Below are 26,239 nucleotides of genomic sequence, written 5' to 3' on the forward strand. Positions count from 1 at the left end.
ACACCACTTGCACAACACACATGTACATACACACAAGGTGCAAAGTGAGTCTTTACATGCAGTGTCTCACCAATACTGCCGTTAAATGAGACGCCACCATTCACAATTCCTTCAGAATTAAGGTTCTATTGATCCAGACAAAATCACAATAATAGTTTACAGCTATTGTTTTTCAAATTCACAATTGTAACAAAATTCTTAATAAAGGATAAGGTGAGTTGATCTTTCATTTCCTGTCCATACCACAAATGGAAATGTGGGTTAATAAGGACCATTTCACATCATTTGCGATAACTTGGTCTTACACCTTCAGGTGGCCGGGGAGGGGAGGGGCCATTTGCAACAATTTTGCCTTGGGCGTTTCAGGTGAGTTTGCATACAACAAGTGATGTACTGACACATTTGAACGCTGCTCTCGTGACTCTAGCTTCAGTCTCCAGCTTATCCGCATCATGGCTGCACCTTTCATTCTGCTGGTTTTGTGCTGTGCATTTAGACTAAGCTTCAGTGTGGATCCACCTGAATGGTTCCACAACATTTCTACCAGTCTCTTCAATTTGTCTGGGGACATTATGCTCGGAGGGCTCTTTCCCATCAACCTGCTCTCCAGCGACCTCAGCCAGAGGACGGAGCCTAACAACATCAGCTGTGAAAAGTAAGAACATTTTGGGGAAATAATGACCTTATGATTTGAAATTGTGCACTAACATGTATTGTTTACCTGACTAACAAGGCTCCTATTTTTTTTTTTCTGACTGCGGTCTCACAGTATAGATGAATATGGACTGGGCCTTGCTATAGTAATGAAATATGCAGTGGATGAGATCAACGCGAACCAAATTCTGCTCCCTGGCATGAAGTTGGGTTATGAAATCTATGACACATGCAGACAATCTGCGGTCATCGTGAAGCCGACCATGTCTTTCCTCACTGCAAAATCTAACAAAGTGCTATCTGTGGAGTGTAATTACACAAACTATGAGACCAGCATATCAGCCATCATTGGTCCTTTAAGCTCGGAAATGGTGTCGGTCATAGGAAAACTCCTGGGATTCTTTCTGATGCCACAGGTTTGGTAACAAATATTTTCACATACATTGACGTCCTGGGCTAATTTTACAATTCCTCAAAATATATTCCTAATGTTAAAGTAAATCTGCAAAGTAAAACTGTGTTTCTACAGTGTATCACAAGATGTGAGCGTTAAACTGTTAATAAAAAAAAGACGAATACTCGCTGTTCTACAAACAAGTGGTATCACGGTAAAATGTTCACTTGTTTATTCATAGTTGTCGATTGTTAATTGTTTTGCCTTTTTCACTTTTTACAGTATAGTTACAACAACTGCCCACTTGCAGTGTACATTTACCTCAGTAAATGTGCATTTGGGCTTATGTGTCTCTAATGGAGCATTGCTGGGTAACATCAGTGTGATAAAATTCAACAGTGGTGTATAATATGACTTTCCTCACTTCAGGTTAGCTTCGGTGCCACCAGTGACAAATTCAGTGACAAACTTCTGTACCCGTCATTCTTCCGTACGGTGCCCAGTGACAAATGGCAAGTGAAGGTTATGGCGCTTCTGCTGAAACAGTTTCATTGGAACTGGGTGGCGGTGGTGGGCAGCGAAGAGGAGTATGGACAACAAGGTGTGCAGGAATTCTCCAAAATAGCAGAAAATATGTCTCTCTGTGTGGCCTATCAGGGGCTGATTCCAGTATACTCTGACGCTAATTCAACGATCAATACCATCCTCAACAATATTGAAGAAACCAAAGTCGGAGTAGTAGTGGTATTTGTTCTTCCAGAGCAAGCTGTGATCTTTTTTAAAGAGGTTGGTGAATCAATTTAGACGAGTATTACATGTTATTGATGGATTTATTATATTTATGATGATTCATGATCCAACCCAATCTAATCCAGGTCATCAGGAGGAATATAAGGGCTGTCTGGATTGCCAGTACAAGTTGGTCCATCATTAATGGAGTGACTTCCCTGCCAAATATCCAAACAATCGGCACAATCATTGGATTCACTGACCAGACAAAGACCCTAGATCTGTTCACTCTCTACACGCAGGTGCTCTTCACCAAACTGAGTAAAGAGAGGGCAAATACATCCCCTCCAGCACAAAAGTCCAAAGGCGATTTTGACAATCCCTGCCCACAATGTTGGAACTTGTCATCTGCTAATATTACCTCGGTGATAAACCCTGCAGTGAAGCGCAATGCTTTTAGTGTGTATGCTGCCATCTACATTGTGGCACAGGCACTGCACAACCTGCTGGGATGCAATTCAACTGCCTGTATGCAGAAAACCAAAATTTATCCCTGGGAGGTGATTTAATTTTATTGTGGTTTGCTATATACATTAGGTGATCCGGATCATTAAATTAAATGATGAATAAAATCTTCTTTTGCAGCTGTTGGAGGTTTTAAGGAATACGTCTATAGACATACATGGCACACATTTAAAGTTTGACAGTCAAGGCAACCCAAATGTAGGGTACAATATGATTGAGTGGATCTGGAAAGACTCGGTTATCGACTTCATAAAGGTTGGAAGCTTTAATGCAGAACTATCCATGAACAAAACCCTCTTCAAATGGCACACTGAAAACTCTGAGGTAAATTCAGCAATTTATTAGAAAATGTATTCTTTAAAAACTGTGTGGTTGAATCACAATTTATCATAATCTAGTTTTGTTTTTTGTAATTGTTGCCATAAAAATCCTAACTGTAATGCCACAACCTTTGCAGGTTCCTCAGTCCACCTGCTCAGCAGAATGTGGGACAGGACAGGTCCGCAGAGTCAAAGGCTTCCATTCCTGCTGTTTTGATTGTATTGACTGTTTGCAAGGCACTTACCAGAAGAATGACGGTAATGTGGTATCTGTCAAATACTTGGTCTCAAGGAATAGTACAGCATTTTCAGAGATATGCTAACTCGCAGAGATAATTGGCAGAAAAAGCTGTTTTCAGCCTCTCAAAAATAGAGATTTCCTGCTTTTAATGTTTTATATCATAATAAACTTAATATTTTTGGGTTTTGGGCTGACAAAACAAGACATTTAAATAACTTGGACTTTGAGAAACTGGGATGGACATTTTATAGACCAAACAATTACTGGATTAATCTAGAAATGAATCAGCTGATTTAATAGTCGTTAGTTGCATCCAGGATCCGGTTTGTTTAGCTCAGCATAAAGACTGTAAACGGGATGAAACAGCCTGGCTCTGTCCAACGGTAACAAAATCCACCTAAAAGAATATAACAAACATGACATTTTCACACTCACAGACATTATTACATCCGGACAGGCTAGAAGTGCCCCCCTGCCTCCAGTCTTTGGTGCTAAGCTAAGCCAACCATCTGCTTAGTTATTCCTTTAATGATGAAATCATACATAACATGCATCAGATACAGTCATGGTTTGATTTGATTTCTAGATGGTGTTCCAACCAAATGTCTTGTTGTGCTTTCTGTCTCATAGAGGACACCCAGTGCACTAAATGCCCTGATCGTCAATGGTCTTCAAACCGCAGCACTTCTTGCAAAAAACCCAGCTTTGATTTTTTGTCCTGGAACACGCCTGAGGCTCTGGCAATGATGCTGGCTGGGGTGCTGCTCCTGGTATGTCAGGTGTTAGTGGGTGTTGTGTTCCTGAAGCACCGGGGGTCTCTATTGGTAGCGGCCTCGGGGGGAATCCTGAGTTTTGTGGCTCTGCTAAGCCTGATGGGAGCTTGCCTCAGTCTTCTGCTCTTCCTGGGGCAGCCAGGGGACGTGGTGTGTCGTTTTCAGATCCCCTTTACCTCCATTTTCCAAACAGTGGCCCTCTCCATTATCACGTTCATCTCATTACAGGTGAGGAATGACAGGTAAAGTACATTACTGACCTGTAGGACAAAATAAAGAGCACACATTGTAACCAGGCAAACCCTCTTTTCAAACAGATAATATACGTGACAGAGTTCCCAAAGACGGCCGCCTCTCACCTGCATATATTAAGAGGCCCTGGAAGGTGGCTGTTTGTGCTGGTCTGCTGTGCTGTGCAGGCTGCGCTCTGTGGCTGGTTTGTTCAGCTAGTGCCCTCGCTGACTGAATCTGTGGAAAACATGAAAATAGACTTTGAGAGAGCTTTTCTGTCATGTCCAATGTCCCCCTTGATTGGATTTGCCGTATTACAAGGATTCAACGGTGCAATGGCCCTCATATCATTCATGTCTACCTTCATGGCAGCAAAGCCTCTTCATCAGTATAACCTTGCCAGGGACATCACCTTTTCCTCCCTGATCTACTGTGTGATTTGGGTCACCTTTGTTCCGATCTACATAGGCTTGAATACCAAGAACAAATCTATTGTCCATGTTTCTTTCACCCTGACAAGCAACTTCGGACTAGTGGCAGCCTACTACTTCCCAAAATGTTACTTGCTGTTAAGAAAACCTGAGCTCAATACAGCAGAGCACTTCTGTACCTTTCTAGAGGGCGCCCCACTAACACAAGCTCAGGAGGAACCACCGCCAGAGAAAGAGTTAGGGAAATAAACCAAAGTGAGGTTTTACAAGTATAAACTCAAAGAAAGTATCTGTAACACTTTTCGTCAAATTTGCCTGCTTTGTCTGTGAAACAAAGAGTGTTAGTGAATGTTATATAATAGTAGTTTAGGCTACAGTATAGGCTATGAAACATATTGTACATTACGTTATAATAAAAATGTAATATGAGTATGTAACCATGAGAAACACATATATTGCTCATATACAAAGCATAGAAACCATACATTTTACAACTGAAATGTGCATTTTTTTTTTTTTCATTATCATAAAGAGTCAATTTTGTTTGTTAACATTGCGAACATTTACGCAACATAACAATAAAGGGGCAATTTAAAAAAAGAACAATATAGTTTTCTTTGAATTTTCCCCAAGCATCATTCAGCAAGGCACATTTTAAACAAACCATCAGTATTGAAGACATCTTCAGATTATTTGAATAAATAAAAGTAGCGATGTCCTGCATTCAAAATAAGTATTAAAAATCTAGATAAATCAAAAGTAGGCCTATTATCACTCTTAATGCAGACAGATGGGCCCCTGTCATTATTATATGACAGTATATTTTACTATTGTAGGCCTATTGTCATCACTGATGTCTCAACGTGTAAACAGCATTTTAATATGAGCTATCCTGTGGCATAGTTTAATAAATAAAATAAGCACGTTTAAGCTCCTCATATGTGTTGTTGGATAAATGTAATGGAGTCAAAAGTAGCCCTACAATATGTTCCACTGAAATGTAAAGTTAGTCAGTGTTGGAAAGCAACTATAATTATAAGGCTACTTAAGTACAATTGTGAGGTACTTGTACATTACCATCATGCTACTTTATAGGCCAACTTCTACACCACAACATTTCAGATATTTCACTACATTTATTTGGTAACTTGTTGTTTAATAACACAAAATATAATAAACAAACAACAAATAAATGATAATAGTATTATATTATCATTTACATTGCCACTCAATGTGATTAACAAACTGGACTCCAGTTAAATCAAACTATTGTTTTAAAATGATTACTCTGTGTGCATATGCATGTAGATTCATTTGAAACTGTAATGTTCATTTCGCACTAATGTTGTTAATTAAATAAGAAAATACTCAGCACTTTTTATTTGTCAAACATTTAATCCACACAGGAGTAAACAAAAATAGGCTTTACCATGTGGTTTTTTCATTAAGACAATGTGTTTATTGAATGACCAGAAAACATGCTATAGCCTACCTATAGTGATATATATCGTTATCGAGATATGAAATAATAACCTATATATCATGATGTGATATTTTGGCAATATCGTCCAGCAAAAAATACAATGCATGACTTTTACTTATAACAGAGTATTTGTGTGGTATTAGGACTATTACTTTTATAAATAATTTGTGTTATCCGGCTGGAACACTGAGGGACAGCTGCTCGTGCTCCCACGGCACCTAGCAACGGTTGCTAACAACTCAGGCTGCTGTGAGTCCTGGGAGGTGACACTTTTACTTTTTAAACTGGTAAGATACATTTGTATTTAACAGCAGACAGCTTGTTGACACCTTTTCATATGTCAGCTTACTATAACCAAGCGAAATATTTAAAGTCTGTCATAACAGCTAGCAAGAACCATGGCTACTTTGTGTGGTTAAACTGTGGGGCTCGTTTCTATGTTCCCTGTGTGTCTCTTGATTTAAACTAACGTTGTATGTGATTGGTAAAAGCTATCGTTTGAATTGCAAAAAAAGAAGAAGTGTTCAGTCACTGTAGATATACAAACACATTTGGCGAATGAGGGGTAACGTTAGCCTATAACATCAGTAGGCTATACGCTGTTAGTGATTTCAACATATTTATCCATGAACATTTGACATTTGACGTAGGAAAACACATTGTGGCGGACATACAACACTTTGTCCTCTAAATGTGTTATGTTGAGGGGATATTGAGCTCTGGAACATAGGACCCTGGACACAGATAAGCTCCCCTTCTTTATGTAGGCCCTACTAATGTGCTTTGTGGGTATCTTAAATGTAATGACCTGTCTTAAACATGAGTATGATTACTCTTCTGCTTGTTAGATTTAAATATCTTTAATCACATACAACGTAGATATAGCGACTTGGTATGTGGAGATAAACGTGTATTGTTCAATGTAATACTATTATATTGTTCTATAATATGCAATATCATAAAATATGAATGAATTAAATGACAAAAACTATGCACTTTCAGGTCCAAGTAGGTAATTAAGACACAAAATACAAATATATCTATGTATCATTTTCTCCCATGATTGTATTATCCTCTACTATTTTAAGTCTTATTTTAGTAATGTAACATGCAAACAAGAACAATGCAAATTATGCTTCCCGGCAATTGCTGAAAGAAAACATTTAAAACTTATTTTTTCTCATATTTTTAATTCTTGATGGTCAGAGGACAATGACATTTCCACTAGTGAAAGTTCATTATGTTCTTTACGTTTTATTTTTATTCAGTGAAGTCCAGTGTAACCATGCCTCGAGGAAGGTCCGCCACAAGTGCCCGCTCAGACAGCAGTGAGATGGATATTGATGGTACAGGTAATGTTGGTTTTGTTGCTATCAATAACTAATATATGTCACTACTCTCTAGGTAATGTTATTTTGCCAGTTGCATGGTTGAAACAGTTGAAACGTGGAAGTGATTTTTTATTTTTAAAAATCAGAATCAGAGATTGCCAAACTGCAGAGACAGTTCAGGATCATGGAAGGAGATAGGCAGGCCTACACCATTCAGGCCCGGGAGCAGATCCGCAAACAACAGTGAATAGGCACTACACCCACATCACACATTGTCAACAGTGTATATGTGTTTCTTTATTTTTATTTGCCTAATTGGTTGCTTTTGTGATGTGGATGAAGGCAGGAGATGGAGAAGCTGCTGAAGGAGCAGGAAGAGCTGCATCGAAACCTTGGTGCGTGTAAGAGCTTGTCCCGCCAACAGCAGGACAGTGAGGACACACAGAGTCTTCGTGCTCTGCTGGAGCAGAGAGACATGCAAGAGGAAGAGCTGCTGAAAGAGAAACAGTGTCAAAAAGAGCTTGAGAAAGAGGTGAATTAAGTCCTTTTCACGCTATATGATACTGTAGGAGCCAATTAATGCTCCTGCTATAAGTACAAACCAATGTTTGTTGACGGTGGTGTTCCGCCGGAAGGTAAACAGTTTTTGACCACACACACACACCCGAACACACACATACACAAGCACGCCATATTCTCCCAAAGCTAAATTATTGTATTAATGAATGTCATGCTTGTTTGCTGAGGGTAAAGCTGATTCAACTGAAATGGACAGTTAAACAGAAAATAAACGGACTGAATGCTCAATTGGAAACCTTTTGTATCAGAACTTTTATTCAGCATAAACAACAACAAGTGCGTCAATTATGTAAACTAGGCAGCGCCTCAGTGGCTTAAAGCGTTGGCTTAGCCTCTACAGATACCATACATTTCAAGTTTGCTGATATATTTGGTCACCATCCACAGTTTAAGTCCTGCGTCTGTGATGTGGGCAGGTTGCAAACATGGAGTGGAAGCTGGCAGAGCTGAGAAAAGGGGACGTCAGTACTGGTGATACACAAAGGTCTGAGGTGCGGCGCACTCAAAAGGCCATACGCACTTTGGAATACAAACTGGACAGGGTGAGTTACATTATACTTAGAACAGATTTCCACATTTATTTATATTTAGTTATATTGTTTTTCTATGTCCGTTTTCACGAATGCATATCTTCACATATTATATTATCTTATTTTAAAGTTTGTGCGTGTTCTATGTCCTGTCCAGTCTTTGACTCGCTTCAACGAGCAGCTGACCAAAAACAGCCACCTGAGAGAGGAGTTGCAGACTCATCATATTGAGCGCGTCCGTTTTCAGCAACTACACAACAGGCTGGACAAGGTCAGAGGTCACACCACAGCTCATTCAGAGACATGTTTTTACACGGGTTTTAAACCCATCTCTGCACTGATTCTCTTGTGTTGTAGGAACTGCACGGTGTCCGCAAGAAAATCGGAGAAATTGTCAACCTGTCCACTGTTGCTTATGATGCCAGGTCAGATTTGAGACAGTTGTGTAATAATATGTAAAAGTCTGCACGATATGCACGTCATGATCTTGGTTTTTTGAATATCTTGTTTCTAAACCTTTTCTACTTCAGGGTGGAGGCTCAGTCCAAGGTGACCATGATGAGGGAGAAGGCAGTGAAGGACCTCGCCCAGTACAACGCTGAGATGAAGGAACTGGAGAGGGTTATTGCACATGAGTGCAGTCTGAAAGAGTTTATGACCACCAAGTGCAGTGAGAGGAGCGGGCAGGAAGACAGCCATGAGATGGGACACAGACAGCGTAAGACACAGTCAGTTGTAGTTAATATTGCTGTTTTGACTATATTAATAATTATGATAATGTAAAAAGTGTTTTTGATGAAAATACTGCTGGCAGTAATTATTCAATGTTTATTCAATAGGGATTCTCACCAATTATCAGCGTGTGCTTTATGAATGCCTCTATGTGCTAATTATTTTATTTTTAGTCTTAGTCCTGAACAATATTAACATTTGAATTCTAAATCAACATGCTTCTCTTTTTTTTGCATATCTTTTCATTGTATTTAAAGCTGGTATTTCTGCACAGTTGCAGATAAAGATTAGGTTCCTGTTATGATGTGGTGAAGGTGTGGTGTAGGAGGACCCAAATGCAGCAGGCAGACGATGATTATAATAACAAAAAGCGAGCTTTTAATGACACAAAGCTGAATCCAAAACAACACAAACCAATCCGAGAAGGAGACGGGGTAGACACGAGCATGACACGGGCATGACACGGGCATGACACGGGCATGACACGGGCATGACACGGGCATGACACGAGGTAACATCAATGTACGAACTGACAAGGAACACTGGTGAAGACAGGGATATATAGATAGACACTAATCACAAGAACGAGACACAGCTGGGAGAGAAAAACACAAGAACAGGAAATAAAACAAGACATGACACAAGGGGGAGTGAAACTTCAAAATTAAACAAGAAACAGAAAACCAAGATCATAACAGTTACACTAATATTATTAGTATTATATTATACTATTCCAGTGGTGGCTGCGTAGGATTCTTTCCGACTTGTGTTAACCAAACATTTCCAATAACGTCAAAATTCATTGAAAAACATTTTTATTTTAGGAAATATTCTGCTTCAGTCCATATTTCTTGGCATTTAGCCTTTTTTCAATTATTTTTTACAGTTTCTTGGCTTGGGAACCGAAGGCTTGTGAGCTAAATGTTTTGCCAATTTAAATTTTTTAAATGATGGTAATGGTTCTTTTTTGTCTCAGTGTCAAAGCTGAAGGAGCAGAGGAGGATGGACTCGGGGGAAGAGTCGCTGGACGCTCTAGAGGAAGTGTTCCAGAGGATCCAGACCGTGACAGGGGAGGACAACCTGGACATGCTGGTCACCAGGTTCATCCAGGGTAAGTCTAACCAAAACAACCTGACTATTTTAGACTCATTTATACACACAACACGTCCTTTTTGAACCCATCATCATTGCTCAAAAACATGTTATTTGTTTATTTATTGTTGTTTTTTAGTCATCTCTTTCCTTTAACAATAAAATGTATATGATGTATTTGAATTTAGTTGACATTTCTCTACTTTTGGAGGAACACTAAAGCTTAATAAATGTAAGGTTTGATAATAAGAATAATCAGTCTCAGTTTAGAAGATATAAATGTATGTCACTGTTGTATTGCTGTTTTGCTGTGTAGCTGAAGACCGGAACTTTGCACTCTTTAACTTTGTAAATGAGCAAAACAATGAGGCTGAGGCACTGAAAGATAAAATCAGCCAGGTGAGTATTACTAGTTACCAGTTCTATTTACTATTGTCATTACTTTTTTCCATTTTTACCTTTACAAAATGTGCTTATACTCATATTCAGTGCAATGGATACACTTAATGTTCACAAAGATTACAGACGATCAGTATTAAGGACTTCAAAGGCCGGGGTTGTAGAGTTCTTATAAAACTCTAGCAAGTTGTAGAAAATTAAATGAAAGCGAAAGAGACAGGTGCAATTTCTGACAGCAGTTAGCAGAGTGAGTAAAAAGGAGCATATAGTATTCAGTGTGGGGAAATTTAGTCGGTTCATATCACTTATCTACATATTTAAATGTGTATGAAAAAATTTGTGAATTTGCAGACACAAGCAGAGATAGAGCAGTATGGAGTAGCAGGTTTGCAAGAGGAGCAAGATCATCGCTCTCTGCTGAGAGACATTACTGAGCAACAAAAGGAAACCGAGTTTCAAGCTGAGGACTATGAGAACAAAGCCAGCATCATGAGCAAAATCCTGGACGAGATCAAAACAGGTTTGGCAAAAATTTATTTTACGGGTGTGTAATTTCCTAATCATTCAGTAATAATAGGGGAAATAGAGACAGTGTTCAATTAGTATAATTTCAATTAATTCTGATAAATAGGTAGCGTTGATGTTTTTGTGCACAGCAGGTCAGATAAACGTGCAAAAATGTCAAATGTGTCTACAGACATACCGTTCAACACGTATGAAGAACAATATCTAGTAATAAATGAATAATCAGTGAATATTTACATGGGTTTAGTTTGAGCAGTTATTGTAAGCAAAATCTATTTTCCCTTAAATTAGTATCAAATTATATAATTTTTCCTGGAAATGTCCCAAGAAATGATCAGGGAATTACAGGCCCATACAATTCAGATCTTTCTTAAATACAAGCAAAAAAAGCCTCAACATGCTGCAGCAATAACAGTTCCAGGTTCTCCTGACTCTGGTTTCTCCCATCTCACAGGAGTGAACAGCATCTTCTCTGAAATGGAGTGCGACCGCTCAGTGATGGAGGATATACTGGGCTCCTCTACAGAGATCAATGAGAACAACATCATGTCCTATCTGGGTCTGGTGGAACAGAAGACCAACGAGCTGCTCACCATACAAGCGTTCCTCAACTCTAAAGTAACCTGTCAGCCTGTGGTTCTGTCCTACCCTTTCTTACATACATGTCTGTTGTATGTCTGCCCTGGAATATAACATGCGTCTGTATTTGTTACTCTTACAGGATCTGGAAAAGGACTACAATCCAAAAGACCTGGCCAAATTTCTTTTGGGTCAAAATCCAGAACTTCTTCAGCAGAGCGTTAGCATCCAACCTGCACCCAACAGGTCGCGCTATTATCTGTTCATTTTATTCCCTTGTGTTTATAATAAGTAATATATTTAAACACTTTGAACATCAGGTTGATGAGTGTGTCTGTGTTGGTTTGGACTCCTCAGTGTGGAGTATGATGCAGAAGAGTCTCCCGTCACTGATGAGGAAGAACGGCCACTTTCACAGGGGGAGCTTCGCAAAAGAATAATAAAAGGGGTTAGTGCAATACAAAAGTACCAATCCTATACTTAAGTGATTATTTATGCTTTACGTCACAAATACTTTTTCTGGATGTGATTTATAGGTTCTGCAGAAGGAGAGTTCAGTCCGGCAGGCAGCAACCAAAGCCTCAAAGATCAGTCAGCAGTTTGATGGCAGACGGCGCTCGCTGGAAGACGCACTAATCTGACACAGTGACCTGATCAGTGTAGTTAATGTGCACATGTTTAAAATGGGATCCTTATTATGTGCCGTTGAACGGCCTGCTTTAATTTTTTTTTACCATAATATAGATCAGTAGAGGCCGTGACCGCTGATGGAACAAGCCTGATTGGACATGTTGCAGCTTGCACATTTAAACATTTAATGCTTAATTATGTTATATGTACGTCACCTTTTGTGATGAATCATTGGCATGGCCTGTTCATGGCCTGTATCTTGGTGGGATTTGTTTAGTTGGTACTAATTAGGTTTGGAGCTATAAAGATGCCTTTTCAGATTCTGGTAACCAGCTGTCCTTTTGATGTGTGACTTGCCATCTGGCTTTGACTATACAATCTGGTCGCAGTACAGCCCTCCTGCACTGGCAGCGCTTCATTACATGATACTGCTGCTATGCTCAAACGAAAAGGTTGGGGGCAGCAGAACCTTTTGTAAGTCTAATTGGCATGCTGAGACCTTGAGAGAGCTTCCAAAAACGAGGTGAAGAGCTTTTAGCGCTTCACTGTAGACACTGATTTTTGAACCCATTTTTGTTGGGGGAATAATGATTTTTCTCAGATGTATTTTTGGCTAATCACACTCATTTATTCATATTTCTGTTATAAAATCAGTGTCTTTATTTAAATAAACTGTGACCTTTCAATTAAAATGAGTTCTCTGTTAATATTCACCACAATCATTAACATCAGTCCCTATTCATGCTCCCTCAGTGACCTCATTGTAGTGCAGACATACCACATTATTTTCATGGATCAGGAGCGTCTGTATCTTTTTCATCTAAAACAGTCCTGCTTGTAATGTGCAAGGATTTAAAAAACCTTCACTTTGATCCTCAGGAGTTTCAAATTTCATCTTATCCAAACATCCTGGAGCGAGCCTGTGTTCGGGCGAAGATGGCAGTCACTGCTGCAGAGAGCGACTTCCTCTGTACATAAGAGAGCATCGGGCCTGGGAACTTATTTTAAGAAACATATTTTTACTAACAGTGAAACAATTAACAAAGGGTGTTACTATATTTAGGTTTTAAAGGTCACACTGATGCCATCATAGCTTTTATTGTTTTTCATGGGCTGTACAAGGAGAGGGGATGATATATATGTATGCATAATATGATTTTATGTTTTATTCACAGAAAGAAATATTTAAAAAATGATAAGAGACAATGATGACAGTGGCCCACAGTTCACTCTGTGAGTGTTTGAACAAATAACTTTACCGTGTGACATCAGAGTCTTATACAACATAATTAAATAAAGAGGATTTGACAGAAGTGTACCTGTCTGAACAAGAAAGAGACATGTCATTCTGTTAATTATCAAGCTTGAGTTGTGTGATTTTAATTAGCTTATATGTGAAAGGTTTTTTTCCCTCCTAGTGAGGTGAGAGCAGTGATTTTGGGAAGTGAAACTGCTACTCTGTAAACATTTATGACTTGGTTTGCTCAGGATAATCCCCCTTGCAGTGTCAACTGTGTGGCTATGAAAACAGATTATCAGAGATAAAAGGGCGCTGTGGAAAGGCAGAGGGGTGGCGGTGGTGGGAGATGAGATGGAGGAGTCTGCTTTCTTTGAAATTCTTCTCTCACTTAGCCCCCTCCACTCCCAACAAATTCTCTGTGCACACGGCTCTCTGCATTGCCATAGAAACCTTCCTTTTAATCACAACAGAAACCTCATTTCCTACTCCTGACAAAGAGTCCTCATTGCCTGTAGAGACCGCCTGCATCAGCCATTTCTAAGGCCCACCTCCTTCTGCAGGCTGTACCTACCAGCAGCAGCAGCCTTATTTACCCTTCCTTCTCCATATAAGCACATTTTCCACATTTTCTCTTTCTGTAGCGTTCTCTTCCATTTTTTAGTGCACCATCTGCTTCGCATCTCATAATCTCTTGTCATTGAGTCCTTCCTTTCCTTCTTTTGTATACGCTGCAGGCTGTTGAGATTGTTGCATTTAGTAATTCATTTTAAGAAATAAATAATAATCCAAACATTTCTTGGAAACGCCTACACTCCCAACTGCACGGACAAAAACATGTAAGCACAGGTAGTGTTTGTCCACACTCATCTGGGAATGGCATGCTTGTCTGTGGCCTATTCCTCATCCAATTTGCTACACCTTATCAACTGCCACGGCCCATGTCCTGTTACGCCCATCAGTCTCCCAGTTCACCTCTCCAAAAACTAATGCTGGAGTCCATTTTGTCTCAAGCAACTTAGCAGTTTTTTTTTTTTATTAAAGTTGTTGTGAACTTTGATCTCACTATAGGCAACAGTTTCAGTTAAACACTCCACTTCCTGTCCCCTGTCTTGTTCTGCTTTAGGAACAAACTGTGTTTGCACTTATACAATGCCTTGTTCCCTTTATCCCAGACACAACTGTTATCTGGACCCAGAAAACACCCCTGTCGTCTGTCTACCGCTCTGTCCTCCTCTCTCTCTCTCTGTTTGTTTATTTGGGAATTTTGCCAGGTATTTCCCCAGTCAGTCTGCCTGCACCCACAATGCTCCCTCCCCGAGACGAACGCCCCACCCCCCGACTCTCACACCCTCCCACCCTGCCGTGAACGTTGCTAAGCAACATGAGAGCTGGTACATTTTCCAGCCAATCAAATTACTGAACACATTTTCGAACAGGGTTGAGGAAGAAGAGAGGATATCACTTTCCCCCCTATCAAGTTTATCTTCATTTATGGGTTGCAGGTAATTGTGGCTGTTTCATCTTGCTGCACATTCACGCTATAGTTAGAGAAGTGAGCCTTTGATCATTTTCAGTGTCAGTTCATTCCCAGCGTGTACTAGCAGTGCACCACTGGGTGGCAGCAGGAGCGGTTTCTCTGTTTCCACACAGGCTGCAAGATTTCCTTTTTCTTTTTACTGCTGTTGCTAAGCAATCCTGACTCCCATGTCTTACCTGTGAAACATTTGTGATTTTTACAGATGTCCCTGACACCATTTTGTCTTTGTTTTCACCATTTTGAAATGCACTCCATTCGAAAGGAAAATAAACATTTTGTTGCACTATAAAACCTCTTCTTGTTCAAAGATATCTAAAATATATTATTACAATACAGATCAGTGCAGAGACAAAGATTCTGCTGGCAGGATGAATGGGATACCCAGCATGTTTGAGATGCAGGTTTGGGTTGAATATTAAGCCTTGCACAGTTTCAGTTCGTCATGCAGGAGGCAGGAAATGTGCTCTTGAGTGATTAGGCCAGCAGCTCTTGTCTTCCACTTTACCAGCAGTGGAGAGACCCATGCACTCTCTCTTTCTACGTTGTGCAGCTTCCTGTTTTCTTTGTGTACAAACCTCTGAGATATGAGCACCGTCTGCTGTGATGTTTCAGACATTATCAAGCTGATTAAGTCCCATTCAAATGTTTCTTTATCACCGATTTGTTTTATTTTTTTACACTCTCCAGGTCCCTGTGTCCCTCCCCCTCCTCGATCCCCCTGTGTGCGAGTCCCTCATCTCAGCTTTGGTTGCTGTGCAGATGGCTCTTTGTTGGTGCTTCACAATGGGTCTAAGGTCAGTGTGCTTCATGCCATCAACACACTCAAACTTCACCACTCCAGCTGTCTTGTTGCTTTATATTTTAGTTTACCTAAAATGATTCTCTAACAAACATCAGGGCTGCTCATGTGTTCACAGTTATGTTGTGGTCTTAAATTAAGAGGAAGTTAAAAAACCACAGATGTGGCGTAGAGATAGCTCAGACCTCTCAGGCTGTAAACACAGTAACAGATATCATCTTGTTTTCAAATATCTGCTCTACACCTAGGCCTTGTCACATTTCTTCTTATGCAGGCCTATGTCAGTTGACGACAAGCTTTGGAGCATAAGATATCTGAAACAAACCAGATACCAGAATATCAGATCAGCCAGAGAAATAGAAATGCAAATCTACCATCTGTCTGTAATCCCAAACCAACCCTTGTTCATCATTCAAGAGCTAATGCAATACTTACACATAGCTTAACCCTTAATAGTAATTCAGTGGGTAACAAGATACTATGTACTTTCTAAATACAAAAGAAAGAAACGGTTGGGCAAGCTCTCTCAAAAAGATAAATGGAAATTACAAATAAAACAAACAAAACACTTTGTTATGGCTAATCTGGCTATCGTCTAATCTTTATAATCTTCAATTCGAGAATCATATTTCTGTACCAATATACATACATGTATAGATCAATTATTGCCAGAAACCTAAGAAGAAGCTTTGTCTATGAATGAAAATACGTCATTCTAATTGTAGGCAAAGTGCAAAGTACATCTGATGGGCACTACAAGGTTCAGCAGCAGTGGGCCGTGATGTCTTAAGGCCAGTTTGCAGCAGGAAGGAGCAGGTAGACTGAAAGGCGGGAAACTAGGAGGAGGAGGAGCATTTCTTGCAAAGCAGAAGGAATTACTGGAAATTTCCACTTCTCTGGCAAGAGAGTTGCAGGGGTGGAGCTATAAGAGGTAAAATAAAAAAAGGTAGCACAGTTGAACTTAGGCAGTGCAGAGGGAAAACGTTCTGGTGTGTTTACGTGGGCGTAAAATAATCAGAATTGAATAAACGTTGACAAAAAGCACAAGGTATACAAGATCAATGCAATTTGAAGTGTAAGGAAAATAAGATAAAACTTAAATGTAACATCGTATTAAGCTTAAAGTCATACAGATATACAGTATAAATACATAGCGGTATGTATGTTGGTTTACATGGTACTCTTTGTTCTTCTAAGTGTATGTTTTACAGAGAAATGTATTATGCATGTGTGGTATTGGTTTTAATGTATGATATATTTTTCCATTAGGAGGGCCAAAGTGCTTGCTGACAGATGATATGTTGCCCTGCAATCAGACACTGTTTATGGTCAAGGACTGAAATATTGCTGTTCGTTTGCTATTGCCATGTTGTGAAAATAAATACAAACGCAGTATACATCTAATATTTGATCACATTTTAACATCCAGAATCAGAATCAGAGTAGGTTTTAACATACAATGAATTTGCTTTGGTGTATAATGGTTCATACATAAACAGAGTAAGAGAAATTAAAATGTAAAATAAGAAGATAAGTAAGAAAATATTTAGAAAATACGTTTGTAAAATCAAGAAATGTGTACACTGAACATGAATATACAAAAAAGGAAATACAATAAGAATATGACTAATTACTGTGAAAAAACATGTACAGTATATCACTCATCATGAATGTAAATCCAGTCTATGACACATTCTTTGACATTTCAACCTACGCTTTGAATATACAATTTACAGAACACATGCTGTATCTTGGTCCCTGTAATGTGAGCACAAAATACATTTACACATCATATTTGTCAACCATTTGTCCATCTGTTCATACATTTATTATGCAGCTCTTCTGATTAAAGGTCGCTGTGGCAACACAGTCAGTAGTCAACTAGATGACCTTTCCCAGCAGTTTCTTCCAACACCTCCACCAAGCACTCCCATGCAGCTGGGAGATATAGTCCCTGTGGCATGTAGTCCCTGTGGCATGTCTTGAGTCTGTTCTCGGTGCTTTTTTTCATTTTTCACCTGCTTGTATTCTTATTCTAATTCTTGGTCATTACTTATTATAGGTGAGGGTCAGTGATGAGGAAGTTACTTTGAAAGCAAGCTGGAAGAAGTTGAACTACTGCCTAGCTATGCTATAGGGAGAAATCTAGTTTGGTTAACTAAAGCTACTAAGAAAAATGAGTTCAAACTACTTTAAATGATTAAGCTGACAATGTACATGTGATACGAAATTATAACAACACATTCATTTTTTTTTTTTAAAGCAGCCCAAAGGTAAACCACAAAAATTTAAATACCCCACTAAAATTATATTGAACTTTTGCACCATATGCACCTTTTTTAAAGACTTTATCACTGACGAATGCATTGAAAGAAAAAGGGTGCGGTTTGTCAAAGGGGGCTTATTGCGGTAGAGAAACAATGATAATATAAAAAAGAATCCTTCCTTTTCTTTTATGGCCCAAAATGATTTGTAGTTTCAGTAGTTAGCCACAGAAAAAATGGCAAAAAAAGTAATTTAACTACTCCAACCACTATGTAGCAAGGTACTGCACAATGTAGTTAAACTACCAGTTAAATTACATGTAGTTCACTACTTCCCAACACTAGTGTGAACAGCCAGGAAGCGTGCTTTATGGTTTAGCGTTCTCTTCAGCACCATGGTCCCGTACAATGGCTACATTACTGCTGCTGATGCATTTTACCATTCTACCCTCATTTGTTAATGATGAGACCCTGACAGAGATGAACTCCTCATAGGGTGGTTGCTTTCCCCTCACCTCGATGGGATAAGACACTTTTTTATGAAGAATACTTGCCTTAGTTTGGGAGGTGGTAATCCTCCCCCCAGTTACTTCACACCAGGCCTATTCTATTACTTTTTTAGGAAGGCTAGATTTGGTCTTCCTAAAAAAAAGGTGAAGTGCCTACCTAGAATAACTGTCTGGACATATGTATAACCTGTAAAGCTAGGAATTTAATTATGAAAACAATGCACCTTTTTAATCTTAGAAGTAGGTTGTTGGTTTATTAAACACAATGTTGCATTTAAAATATTGTTTTTTAAATTCAGTTTGACTCCCTCTGCCCTCCCTCTGTCACAGCCTGGGTTAAAACATTTGAAAGAACATTAAGTATGTCTTTGCTTAGCAACAGACATAACTAATGAATGGCCTAATTAGCCTACTGATAAAATGATGATCTTCTAATAATCAAACCATGTAAACAACCATAAACTGGTTACGTAAATAAAAACAAAAAGATTTTGCTTTTAACAGTCCGTTTATTCATTGCCTGTCTTTGTAATAGTTTGAGCAGTATTAGCTCGTTTTAAAAATGAAAAAGAAATCTCGCTACTGCATCCATCTATCAAAAACATTTCAGGGTGCAGAATAATCTGCAGTCAGTGATGAAGGTGTTCATTTGTCAGAGAAGATCAATTTTATTATTTTATTTGATAAATTATCAAAGGGCTGAATTGAGGTTGTTAAAGGGCCGGATTCCGCCCTCAGGTCACTAATTGAATAGGCCTGCTTTAGGAGAGGTTGGCTTCTGTGAATCAAAAATTGAGCCAGAGACAGCAGAGTTCATAACCCAAAGGTAACAGAACAACATTCACAAACAGGAAGGAGACAAAGCACATCCTTGAATAACACCCATTTTGAACGAGCTGGAGATAGTGAAAACACTGCTTTAAATCCGAGTGTAAAGACTAAAAGACTTTGCAATTGGGAAACACTAGCTATGGCATTTTCCAAATCCTAAAAGCACCTACAGACTAATCCATGCAAAAGTGAAGAGACATGTCAACCACACCAGCCCCATCAATATCCATAGCCGCAGGATTTCAGGATGTCTTGGCTGCGTGCCTCCTATGAGCTTTGGTACATTGTGTGTTTCTACTCAGATACAGTTTTTCATATTTCCTGCTGCATATTAATTGCTTTTCTGTTTTCTTACTTGACTTGTGTTCTCAATTTTGCTGTTTTGTTGAAAACATGTATTTATACTGCATTAAATGTTCAATTTATACACATTTGATTTTATATTACTCTTTTTTCTCTTCTGTTTATCAGTTGAATCGTAAAATTGGCTGCTGCTGTGACATAATAATCCAATAGCTTTTAATAAACACCATTATAATCAATACATTAAACATTAAAAAAAAGAAAGAAATGTAATCCTGTATTATGCTTAATATGTAAACATTTTATGCTCAACAATTTATTTTAGTTATTTTATTTACATTTTATTTAGTTATTATTAATATATTATAATTGATAACTTGTGTTATTGCATTAATATATATATATATATATATATATATATATATTTATAAATGATTGTATGTATGATATGAACCCATCAATTTTAAACTGAGAATATAATTCTTTTTTTTGCACAACCATAAAGATATCTCAAAACGATGTTCATAAATAAATCATAATTTCAATATCAAGAGATCATGCAGTTAGTTTACAGAAAAACTAAATAAGGTGAAGACTTTGGGAACATCCCTGCAGTTTTGAAAATACATTATGAGTTTCTGGGGGTCTTGTGGCCATCCTTTCATTATTGTCGATAATGACTCTGCTTAATTGTGTTAATTATAGATCAATAACTTTCTCTCTTTCTGTGCATTCAACTGAAGATTGCCACTGAGAAGCCAACTTCATGTTGTTCCTGTACTCTGCAGGACTTGCCTGTAAACCAGAGAAAGCCAGCCAGACCATGCTGGACACTGCTGTTCAAAACAAAAGAGCTCAGTTTGCCCCCACCAATTCCTCCAATTATCGGGACCCTTCCCCCGCCTAATCCTGACCTCTGCTCTGTGGGCCCCACTTTGCTACCCCTGAGTACTGACATTCCACAAATCAGGTCAGTCCTTTGTCCTGAGGAAATTAAGGTGAAATTAAGGTGCTTTACTTCCTATCCTATATCCTCTGACCCGTTAGCAGGGCGGAGAACAGTTTAACATTTAATGTTTCCCCAGGCAATGAACTAATGCAAAAGATTTGATTAACTTTCAAAAGTGTGTCATTGTTAATACAAAAAGGCTTTTCTTTCATACAGTATTGCTTTCCGTGTTCCCATAACTTTGAATAGCATAAAAAAAAGGTTTTCCAGTTCCTACTTGTGGAAAGTGTGGCAAACACATTACAGTTGTTGGCAATTAAGAGGTTTGCAAAAATCACCACATAAAGTGCGTCTCTTTTCCAACTTGCTCTTTTGCTGCAACAGTTTGGTTCACTTCTTTACCTGCAGACTAAAACAGGCTGCCCATAGATGGATTTTTTTCCTTTGTAACAGATTGGTGGCACATGGAAACATGTTGAGGTAGGCAAATAGGAAAAAAAAAAAAGACAGGAAATGATCTCACAAACACTCCCCCTCTCTCTGATTGCTCCAATTTTCCAGTTACAGAAAAAGAGTGAGTAATGCCTTCTGCTGCTTTTTAGTCTGCTCCTCTGTTCCACCCGTGGGTCTACTGAAGACCATTACATTGTGGATGTCTGCTTCAATGCTCTGCAGTCTCCACATGCTCTTCATTTCCTATGTAAAAGGGTATAACACTTTATGCAATGCCAAGATGACGTGATGTGATATCTTTCATTGTCACTTTGTCTATTAATGTTCAACCAAACACTATAAAACCAATGCTGTGTCATTGTGATTATCTTTTGTTCATTGTTCGTGATTGTCTTTCACATGATATCGCGATATTTTAATATATCCTTGTGGTAGAAGTATACTCAGCATAAATTAAAAAAAACATCCTTATATGAGACAGAAAATAAATCTCAAAGTAACCAGCTAGTACACTGACACGCATCACTTTGATCTCTGCATGTAATTACAGTCTTTATAATTATATTTCAGCTGAATGTGAGGTGAATGACTAAATAGGGCCTGGAGGCGTCTTCAAAATCAGTGGCTTGAGTACTGGCATGGCATGGAGAAGATAAGGGAATTCCTAAAATTAGAGACATAAAAACATACTTGTGTCAAGATATCCTGCTTGGGTGTGTTGGGGCAAGTTAAGGACACAAATAATAGTAAGACTGTATAGAAATATTTAAATCCATATTATCTGGAGCACACAGTTATGTTTTGTAAACTAGAGGTAAGAAAGTGGAAATGATACTGTTGCTCTGACAACTATCTGATAAGGTAAATTTTATATGAAAACGAATGAAAAAATATATTTTGCCTTCTTTTTAACTGAGGCACTGACTATGTGCAGGTTTAAATGATACGTTACACCGTTTGGGGCCCACAAAGTGGTGTGTTGCCACTTCCTTTAGTTTAACAGTTGGGTGAGCGAGTGCAGTGACAGCAAACAAAGTTAATATCAAAGAACTTCTGGAGCAGAAAAACAGCCAGTTTGGGATATTAGACAAAACATTATTATTCTTAATTAACAGGAAAAGGGAAAATATCTGGGGATATGTATAACGTTTAAATTATGTTTACATCAGTTACACTTACAACAATATTAATCCGAGACAATGAAATTATTTCAGCAGCATCTAGGTCTGGAAAAAGGTCTGTTCAAATACCCTCAGCCATATCAAACTGTATTATAGGGTGCATGTTATAATTGTTCATTCTTTGCATGTGTATGTGTAAGTGGTCACTTTGTACTTTCTCAGGGGGAAGATTATTAGCTGTAATCCAATGCATGCTGTAAAGCTTTTCACACATTACTAAACACTTACTGTACCACCCCACACACCCCATTACTGTCTCTGATAGAATCACAAATCACAAAGCAACACATTTATTGCTAAGCCTTTCCCAAGCCAGTGTGTGGTACATGATTTGTCCCTCTTTTTGTATATCAAATATTGCCTGAAACAGACAACTAGTTTCACTAACTAACTGATTTTTCTCCAATGACTATAAAAAATACTTTAGAAGAAAATGTAATAAAGTAAAAATGACTTTTATAAATTCATGTACATTGATATAAAACAATTATGCATTGCCTATTTTAATGTTTGAATTCGTTTGAATTTGTAAAGTGAATGTGTAGCCCCAAGGCTGGTAGCCTATGTTGTGTCTTTAGGGTATAGTTTTGTAATACAATTATGAATTGCTTAATATTGTTAAGTGTAATGCTCAACATGCACTGTAACTGGTATGACTCCATTTGCCAGGTTTGTAAAATAGTGAACATGTAAGCACACTTAAGCAGGAACACATTTCGTTTCAAGTGTTAAATATAGAAAGGAGGAGTGGTCTCTGGGTTTTCAAATCGTCACATTATTTCCTTTTGCATGTAATTTGATACCCCAGCTCCCTGCAGAGAAAGAGCGGTAAGACAATAGATGCCGTTTGTCGGCATATGTTTAGAAACTTTTACACTCCATCTACTTATTACAACATTCAACCGTCAGTAAACTGTCTGTTATAATTATAACTTGAACATCCATTGTTTAAAATGTTGGTATAATCAAACGCAAACTGATGGTTAGAAGAAAAAAGTCTAGTACCTTAATGCAGGCAGCGCTTTAAAAAGACTGACCAATCAACGATGAGATATCGAATAGGCGGGATGCCTTGTTAAGATTGACAAGATATCCCTCCAATCAAGTACTCCGGTGGCTGACATTGTCCAATGATGTGCGCGATCGTGCCGCTGTAGCCAACGAGAGCGGATTTCCAACGAGCTCAGAGAAAAGCGGAGACAGAGGCAGACATCATTTCTCTCTCAGCTCAATTGGACTATCCACACGACGGCAAAGAGCCAAGAAATAAAGCATCTTTTTCTGAACAGGAATATAATTATCGAAATTAATACACACAATTAACCATGGCCGACACAGCTGTCGACACGACCGCAACTGCAGAGGTTACTGCCAAGGTACGTTTCAGTCAGGTATCATTTTCGTTTGAACTGTCGTGTTAAAAAGATTTCGGTAACTTTTTTTAAAAGTTGTATTAACTGTTACTTGTCTTAGCTATCTCTGGTTAAACAACCGTCGGCGGTGGCAGTAAACGTTACCGTTAACGTTACTTCATGTCAAGTTAAAACAGTAACGTTAATTGGGGGAAAATGTAAATTACCTAAATTAATGTTATTTTGAAATGTCACAATGTTACTTATGTGTCATTTTCAGCGTGGACGACTAAATATTGTGTCTAGAAACTCAAACGTATCCGATGTGGTTACCTTATCCAAAGTGTCTGAGCAGACAAAGCGGTAGAAACTACGTCTGGTGAAGCGGAGCTGCTGCTGTGGGCGGGAAGCCACAGTAACGTTAACGTTACATTACTGGTTGGGAAGAAAACGTTCAACATTGCCACTGATTATGTCTAAACATTTCTTCATTTAATTATACTTTCTCCCAGATATGGAAATGCGTTTTCTTTTAATTAAAACCAGACGTGCTAAGAGCGTTTGGCCTTTCAGAATAAACTCCTCCGAACCGTCACATTGATCATGCTTTTATTTTGTAGGAGCTGAAAGAGAAGAAAGAAGTAGAAGCGAAGGAGGAGAAGAAGGTGAAGGAGGAGAAGAAGAAGGAGGAGGAGGAGGAGGAGGAGGAGAAGGAGAAGACCGACAATGGGGACGCACCTGCCAATGGCACAGTGAGTTGGAGACGAGGACCAGCCGCATGGCCTTTTGTCTTAACACCCCTCATCATGCAGGTGTCGCTGCATCCGCCCCCCCTCCTGTTCAGCTGCTCTCCACACAGTGCTTTGTTTGGGTTGTGAAATGGCACAGATGTTAGCTAGCAAGCCTTTGGACGTTTCAATTGGTGTCTCTAGTCTAGCTTGGTAGCTTTATCCTCTGGGGAGTAGTGAGCTCCACACACATGCATTTTAAGTGTAACCCAGAGGAGTGTGTACATGTAAGAGGAAGGATTATTTCAAATATGCTTGGGTTTAAAAAAAAATCCCGGTGCAACATTGCTCCTATTATAAAAACTCAGTCATGACTTATGATGTGTTCTTGGACTGACATTTCCCTCTTTATTTAGAATGGTGCTGAACACAGTGACAAAGCAGAGAAAAACAAAGAGGAGAAACACAAGAATGGAGATGGTATGTTCACATAAAGCAGTATTTTATATTTTTAGAAAAAAATACTTCCAACTGTTTTATAAAAAGTCTCTACAATTCTCATTTTGTTGCTTTTGATTTGCCTCATGAATGATGTCACTGTGTGTGGCCTTGAGTTCAACATTCTACTTTGACAAGATTGATTTTTCCATGAATCTTGTCATAATTACACTCATGTGAAGGATGCATTTTCTGAAGTAACAAACTGTGCCTTACAAAAGATGCAAAGGAGGCGCCCCCTACTGAGGAGAAGGATGCACAACCTGTAAAGCGTGCAGCTGAAGAGGAGGAGGAGGATGAGGAGGAAGAGGTGGGTTGTCACCACTCTGAATGTATACCATTTTAATTTGAGTTATTTAATCTGTTGACTTATCTGATGAGCTTCAGTCTTTGTTAACGCATGACATATTTTCTTTTTTATAGGAAAAGGTGGAGACAAAAAAGCAGAAGACAGAGAAAAACGGGGATTCGAAAGAGGCAGAGGTGAAGGCTTAGGTCGCTGCCCTGCTACTTGTTTGCAGCACTGTTTTACCAGCCTGGTCAACATTGTGTTGTAGAGCTTGTGCTTTCTGTACCTTTTTCTTTCTTTTTTTGAGAAATATTTCTTTTTGTTTGCTCCCATGTTATCACATTGCACTGGAGTCCTGAAACATAGTGGCCCTGCATCCTTTTTTTATGAAATGTTATTTATTGGTCTTTAAAATGAGCTTTATTTTCTACTTGTACAAATTGGGCCACACAATAAGATCAGTTTTTTTCATTTCTTGAGGTTTTATATCCATATGTTAGAAGCACAATCTCTATTATGTCAGTGCTGACCAGATGATTCATACATTACAGGCAGCTGCTCACCTCCTCTAAGGCTCATGTTGACCTCAGATTCACTTAAAGGACCAAAGATAAGTTTTAAGCAGGGGCTAATGGACAGTTGTTCACATTATTAGTTGAGGCATCATTATTTGTGTGTTGAGCTGCTAGTTAATCCTTGGCTTGGCTGCCCTGTTATCATAACAGATGGTGCAAATAAATAAAGGGGCTCTGTCTTGCCCCTCCATGATAAGATTGCTTGACCTTGTTTTATGGAGGTAAGATTTTGCAATGTTAATTAACCCCGCTTAAATCTTAAAGCTTTGGTCATTTGTTCTGTATGCATTTCACGCAAGTTTGTACCATTTCTTTGTTTTTCTTAAATTTTCAATGAGTTTTATGTTATGGCTGGGTAGCCCAGTTTTGTGTCCAAGACTGCCCTTTTCAGAACCAGAACGACATTCGGTTACTTCAGCCACTGCTTTGTATATTCTGATTAACAAATAAATTGTCTTTTTACTTATATCTATTTTGTGTGTATGTTACCTCATCAATAGTACTTCTTAAAACCATGGCTTCTAAGTACATGATGTCACTTGACCCAATTTTT

At 38.7% G+C, this 26,239-nt stretch overlaps 3 protein-coding genes and 1 long non-coding RNA gene across 4 annotated transcripts; all 4 read left to right on the plus strand.

The window, feature by feature from the left end:
- Nucleotides 1–452: 452 nt before the first annotated feature.
- tas1r3 (taste receptor, type 1, member 3) lies at nt 453–4,547 on the plus strand. The gene is made up of 8 exons (XM_029432327.1): nt 453–655; nt 770–1,070; nt 1,478–1,834; nt 1,924–2,337; nt 2,423–2,626; nt 2,760–2,880; nt 3,494–3,864; nt 3,954–4,547. The coding sequence occupies exons 1-8, from the start codon at nt 453–455 to the stop codon at nt 4,545–4,547; spliced, it is 2,565 nt and encodes an 854-aa protein (XP_029288187.1).
- A 2,489-nt stretch (nt 4,548–7,036) lies between these two features.
- Nucleotides 7,037–12,862, plus strand: odad1 (outer dynein arm docking complex subunit 1). Its single transcript, XM_029432180.1, has 14 exons — nt 7,037–7,133; nt 7,259–7,355; nt 7,455–7,644; nt 8,108–8,233; nt 8,379–8,492; nt 8,579–8,646; nt 8,752–8,939; nt 9,930–10,064; nt 10,362–10,444; nt 10,796–10,964; nt 11,424–11,587; nt 11,691–11,794; nt 11,906–11,996; nt 12,085–12,862. Exons 1-14 carry the CDS (start codon nt 7,067–7,069, stop codon nt 12,187–12,189), a joined length of 1,701 nt encoding a protein of 566 aa, XP_029288040.1. The 5' UTR covers nt 7,037–7,066; the 3' UTR covers nt 12,190–12,862.
- A 1,982-nt stretch (nt 12,863–14,844) lies between these two features.
- Nucleotides 14,845–21,224, plus strand: LOC115008560 (uncharacterized). Its single transcript, XR_003832306.1, has 3 exons — nt 14,845–14,920; nt 15,643–15,749; nt 20,450–21,224. It is a non-coding gene; the product is annotated as an uncharacterized LOC115008560 (long non-coding RNA).
- Nucleotides 21,225–23,313: 2,089 nt separating this feature from the next.
- LOC115008467 (parathymosin) lies at nt 23,314–26,154 on the plus strand. The gene is made up of 5 exons (XM_029432084.1): nt 23,314–23,620; nt 24,217–24,348; nt 24,741–24,804; nt 25,044–25,132; nt 25,246–26,154. The coding sequence occupies exons 1-5, from the start codon at nt 23,570–23,572 to the stop codon at nt 25,315–25,317; spliced, it is 408 nt and encodes a 135-aa protein (XP_029287944.1). The 5' UTR covers nt 23,314–23,569; the 3' UTR covers nt 25,318–26,154.
- The last annotated feature ends 85 nt before the right edge of the window (nt 26,155–26,239 follow it).

The sequence above is a fragment of the Cottoperca gobio genome, chromosome 5 (assembly GCF_900634415.1).
Source record: "Cottoperca gobio chromosome 5, fCotGob3.1, whole genome shotgun sequence".
Lineage (NCBI taxonomy): Eukaryota > Metazoa > Chordata > Actinopteri > Perciformes > Bovichtidae > Cottoperca > Cottoperca gobio.